At 29.7% G+C, this 5454-nt stretch overlaps 1 protein-coding gene and 1 long non-coding RNA gene across 2 annotated transcripts; both read right to left on the bottom strand.

The window, feature by feature from the left end:
- Positions 1–7: 7 nt before the first annotated feature.
- LOC111617133 lies at positions 8–437 on the bottom strand. The gene is made up of 3 exons (XR_002755378.1): positions 320–437; positions 156–229; positions 8–94 (listed from the first exon to the last, which is right to left on the bottom strand). It is a non-coding gene; the product is annotated as an uncharacterized LOC111617133 (long non-coding RNA).
- A 7-nt stretch (positions 438–444) lies between these two features.
- LOC111617132 (zinc metalloproteinase nas-6-like) lies at positions 445–1263 on the bottom strand. The gene is made up of 5 exons (XM_023358464.1): positions 1146–1263; positions 982–1055; positions 845–920; positions 638–758; positions 445–562 (listed from the first exon to the last, which is right to left on the bottom strand). The coding sequence occupies exons 1-5, from the start codon at positions 1189–1191 to the stop codon at positions 445–447; spliced, it is 435 nt and encodes a 144-aa protein (XP_023214232.1). The 5' UTR covers positions 1192–1263.
- Between the last annotated feature and the right edge of the window lie 4191 nt (positions 1264–5454).

The raw sequence follows: 5454 nt of genomic DNA, 5'->3' as shown, positions 1-5454 counted from the left end.
GAAAAACTTTAAGCTAACCCATAGTTGAATCGAGGACAAAGGCCACTTTTCCACCCGGCCAGCGACGTGAAGCAATCGGTATGGCATTTCTGACCTAAATTTTCAATTTACATTAATTTAATTACATCCGAAACGTTTAAAATAAACAAACTTACATCATTATCTTCAATTCCAATAATGTCTCCTTGGAAGAGATCAGGATTATGTAAAGCAATGTACGGGAGATCGACTAGAAATTGTTAAAAGTATCGCAATTGTTAGAATGTAAAATCTTTAATATAAATTTTAAATCCGCAAGAAAAAAGGAGAAAATTGTTACCGTGTCTGGCAAAAGTCACCGTGAACAATGCAAATAAGAACAACATTTTTAATGAATTATCAATAGAGCTTCACAGTTAACTCTTTTCTAAGTGAATTGAACATCGCTATTTATACAATTTCTTTCTATAATCTAATCAAAAGGTGTTTTAAGATAATTGTTTNAATAGTGCCTACATATTCGCACCCTTTTCCCAGGGATAGAGGTTGTGATCCTCCAACTCGACCAATATTAGAATAACAACTAAATTAAATATAATATTATTACAAAATAAGTAAAATGTATTATATTAATCACAAGGTAAATATATATATATACCCATCTGCATTGATGAATCTAATGAAATCTGTTTCCAATTGTCTTTCATTGAAAGAAATACATCCGCCTGTTTGTTGATTTATGTGGTTCATTGCTTGGCTAATTAAAGATTTCTTATCTCCTGTTATAAAAATTGTTTAACTCAATTAATTAAATTATTTTATTGATATTAAATTTAAAAAAAGAAAAGAAAAACTTTAAGCTAACCCATAGTTGAATCGAGGACAAAGGCCACTTTTCCACCCGGCCAGCGACGTGAAGCAATCGGTATGGCATTTCTGACCTAAATTTTCAATTTACATTAATTTAATTACATCCGAAACGTTTAAAATAAACAAACTTACATCATTATCTTCAATTCCAATAATGTCTCCTTGGAAGAGATCAGGATTATGTAAAGCAATGTACGGGAGATCGACTAGAAATTGTTAAAAGTATCGCAATTGTTAGAATGTAAAATCTTTAATATAAATTTTAAATCCGCAAGAAAAAAGGAGAAAATTGTTACCGTGTCTGGCAAAAGTCACCGTGAACAATGCAAATAAGAACAACATTTTTAATGAATTATCAATAGAGCTTCACAGTTAACTCTTTTCTAAGTGAATTGAACATCGCTATTTATACAATTTCTTTCTATAATCTAATCAAAAGGTGTTTTAAGATAATTGTTTTTAAAACAATTTTAATAATTTTTTAATCTTTTATCTATATAAAATATATTATTATTTAATAAATTATCATAAATTATCAACGTAGTAAAACAGTAAATATGCCTATATAACTTAAGAGAAATATCGAAATATTTTTGTGATATTGAAATAAATTCTACATTTATTTAAATATAACAAATTTTACATTTTAGGAATGTAAGTTATATTAAGTTAGAAAAAAATTAAACTGTAACGATCAATTATTTATTGTGAGATTGACACAATCATGCCCTTCATCCTAAATGAGTAGTGGCTTGCCCCTGTACATCAAACTTTCCCTTTAACAATAGAGTCGTGCCTGTCATCTACCTAACACCTTCCAGAGAAAAGGTTTTGAATTGAAATAACGTGAATTCCTGTTAAATCGGTAGCTTTTATATAGTTAGTTGGGACCTTCCTCTCCTATTGTTTCCAAATCTCCGGGATCTTTCATGTATCTCGATATTAAGAAAAGACAGACGGACAGACGACGGTGGATATTTATAGGTCTACAATGTTTTCAAATTGCAGCCCAATTAAAAATTATTAAAAATTATTACGAGAAAACAACGAAAATAACGATACAGTAGTACCGATTTGTTGGAATCTTGCTTCTTTAATTGTTTAAGGCGTATTTATTGATAAATTTCTTATTTAATAAATAAAACAGCACTTTGAAATTAAGTGAAAGTACGTGTTTTAAGTCTAAGAATATAATTATTAAATATTCAGCATTTATTTATTTCTATTAAGCTTATTTGTATATTATTTGAGCAGAAGTTTAGTTTCTCAAGTGATTTATATCTTCGTTTTCAGACTTAGATAAGAAATGTATGCATAGACAAAATTGAATTAAGATAAGTAAATGCTTTAGAAATAAAATAAATAAAAAGCTAACTAGTTATGAATTGTCATTTAAAAAGTAAGTGGGGAAAGACACTACTAAAATTAACAGCATTGTGACGAAAATTTTGTCGCAATTCTGTCGATTTTAATAGGTATTGTGACACACAATAAATTTACTCGTATATTATAGGTTTATTATACGGGCTGTTGCCCTGTTTCACATTTATTTGAAAATCTTAACGAAGCTATATTTAACGTTCTTATTGTATGTTAATTTGTATATGTTATAAACTTTCCCAAGTGCTCATAGTCCAATAATTAATGTCATACTTTTAAAACGAGTGTATCGTAGAAATCCAATAAGGAAAAACTGTTTTAACAGAAGGTTCTGGTATTTAACAGTAGAATTAAGTGACGTGACAGAAATAATACGTATACTTGTCTGGGTGTAATTATTTCTCTTCAAGTTTAACCCCCTCCTAAATGGTTTTCTGCGGTCGTCATGATGTATTTGAAATAAATGAATAATAATAACCTATTAATATAATTAAGTATAAAAACAATTTTAAAATTAATATAATATTAATTTTATTTCATCGAAAATAGAAAGATAAATATTCGCAGTTTAATCGAATTAAGTTTGATAACTTTTTACGGTTTAACCCTGAGCTACTAAGAAAATTCTTGATACGCTCTTTAAACACTAACTTTCCACAGTGAAATAACAGCTGTTACAATGAAGATATAATATTATACGTATAATTTCAAAAAAATAATGATAGTTATTACTCTATCTAATACTAGTTACACAATGTTTTAATTAATTTTATAAAAATGGGAAGCATACTTATCAATGTTTGTACGCAACATTCAATTTTTGGAAACAAAATACAATATAATTGAAAAGGTAACTTTAATTAGAAAAATTCTTAATATTACAGTTTAGCCAAATGAACGGAGGGACGAGATACTAAAGGTAATCTTTGAAGTTTAAACTAGTATTTATTCACATTACTCGTTTCTCACCAAAATATTCTTATTTAGTTCCATTTATTTATAATACATCAAAATGTAAATGGGTAAATCCTGTTTCCAACGCTGATAAGAATGTAATATGTGAATCCAATCCACCTATCTGCCATTCTGGAAGTTTATTTAACTTAAAATTTATGTTCTCTAATTAGTAGTTACCTCTGTACATCATATTATTCCTTTAACAATAGAGCCGTGCCGGTTATCTATCTAATAACTTTCTAGAGAAAACTTTTTAATTGAAATAACATTGCTTCCGGTCTAGATCGGATGTTCGTGTATAGTTAATCGAGTCCACCTGTCTCCATTCCTTCCAGATTTGGTCTCGCCTTTCATCTATCTAACGTTTTCTTTTTCGAGATTAAGGAAAGACAGCGGACGGACGAACGGACGGCCGACAGATGGAATTTAGAAGTGTACTATTTTTTCAAATTGCAGTCAAATAACACGTAAAAACAGTATTTTCCCCACTTTGTACTTGCGTAAAAATTTTCTTAATTATGACAAATTGACTAATATAAAATTTACAAACAACATATAATAAATACATATAAAGAAGACTTAAATAACACTATCCTTATTTATTTATTGTTTTATTATTTACAAAGATATTTACATTCAAAAAAGTATTTTCGTGCTATTAAGACATCTTTTTATCAATTCATTTACAGACGGATCCCCGGAAAAACCAATATTTTACTTTTTTGATTGGATTCAAAAGGTTCATTAAAGCTTCTCTGTGCAGAAAACACTTAGATTACACAAAATAAAAGTTTAAAATAAAATAAGTAGTACAGTTTTCTACAAATGATAAGAAAAACATTCAATAATAGACATGAGATAACAATAGAGTTTTATTGTTAAAATGTATTCTTTTCCAAGAAAGATTTCGTCTGCAATGTTTTCCATTTATATTTTAATATTTATTATATTTTCTCGGCAAGTTTCGTCAAGGGCTTCGCCAGTATCGTCTAGACATTCGGATCCAGTAGAACACAAAACAGAAGACAACAATTATGTCTGTATGTTTCGTGTGAAACGAGATCCACAAAAATTTCGAAAGTTTGCCAAAGATCGCAACTATTTAACGTATCTGTATCGACTCTTATCACGTCCAACGACCGAATATGATATCGACGTATCATCCGAAAATCAATTTTCTACAACAAAAATAACAACAACAACGGAGACATTAGAGACACAAACAGATTGGTTGAGACTCGTGTTGCAAACGATGAGAGGTAAAAAATTCCAAGAAATACAAGATCTCATTGAGAATGAAAGCACGGACAAGTTTGTATCAACTGCACCCAACATTGGAATAGATATCGATAAGACTACATCATCAAACCCAACTTATATGATTGTATATTACTTTCTAATCACCTCTACTTTAATTGTTTGTGCAATATTCATTCAACTGTGTAGAATGAATTCTCGCCAGAAACCTGATTTATCTGCACGTTCAATCAGAAAATCGATTGCATAGAAATACAAACCGAAGAGAAAATTTCATCAGAGTCAGAGAAAACGAGTTTGTCTCATTTCAATTACAGAATGGCACACGTTAGTCATTCATAAAAGTTCAACGAATGATCGAAGATTTAGACGNTATTACAGTTTAGCCAAATGAACGGAGGGACGAGATACTAAAGGTAATCTTTGAAGTTTAAAGTAGTATTTATTCACATTACTCGTTTCTCACCAGAATATTCCTATTTAGTTCCATTTATTTATAATAAACCGAAATGTAAATGGGTAAATCCTATTTCCAACGCTGATAAGAATGGAATATGTGAATCCAATCCACCTATCTGCCATTCTGGAAGTTTATTTAACTTAAAATTTGTTCTCTAATTAATAGTTACCTCTGTACATCATCTTTTTCCTTTAACAATAGAGCCGTACCGGTTATCTATCTAATAACTTTCTAGAGAAAATTTTTTAATTGAAATAACATTGCTTCCGGTCTAGATCGGACGTTCGTGTATAGTTAATCGAGTCCCTCTGTCTCCATTCCTTCCAGATCTGGTCTCGCCTTTCATCTATCTAACGTTTTCTCTCTCGAGATTAAGGACAGACAGCGGACGGACGGCAGACAGAGGAAATTTAGAAGTGTGTTATTTTTTTTTCAAATTGCAGTCAAATAACACGTAAAAACAGTATTTTCACCCCTTTGTACTTGCGTAAAAATTTTCTTAATTATGACAAATTAGCTAACATAAAATTTACAAACAACATATAATAAAT

Source organism: Centruroides sculpturatus, unplaced genomic scaffold (assembly GCF_000671375.1).
Source record: "Centruroides sculpturatus isolate CEXI.00-Female unplaced genomic scaffold, Cexi_2.0 scaffold4912, whole genome shotgun sequence".
NCBI classification, from domain to species: Eukaryota; Metazoa; Arthropoda; class Arachnida; order Scorpiones; family Buthidae; genus Centruroides; species Centruroides sculpturatus.
Note: the sequence above shows the minus strand (reverse complement) of the source record. Positions and strands in the feature narration are given on the sequence as shown.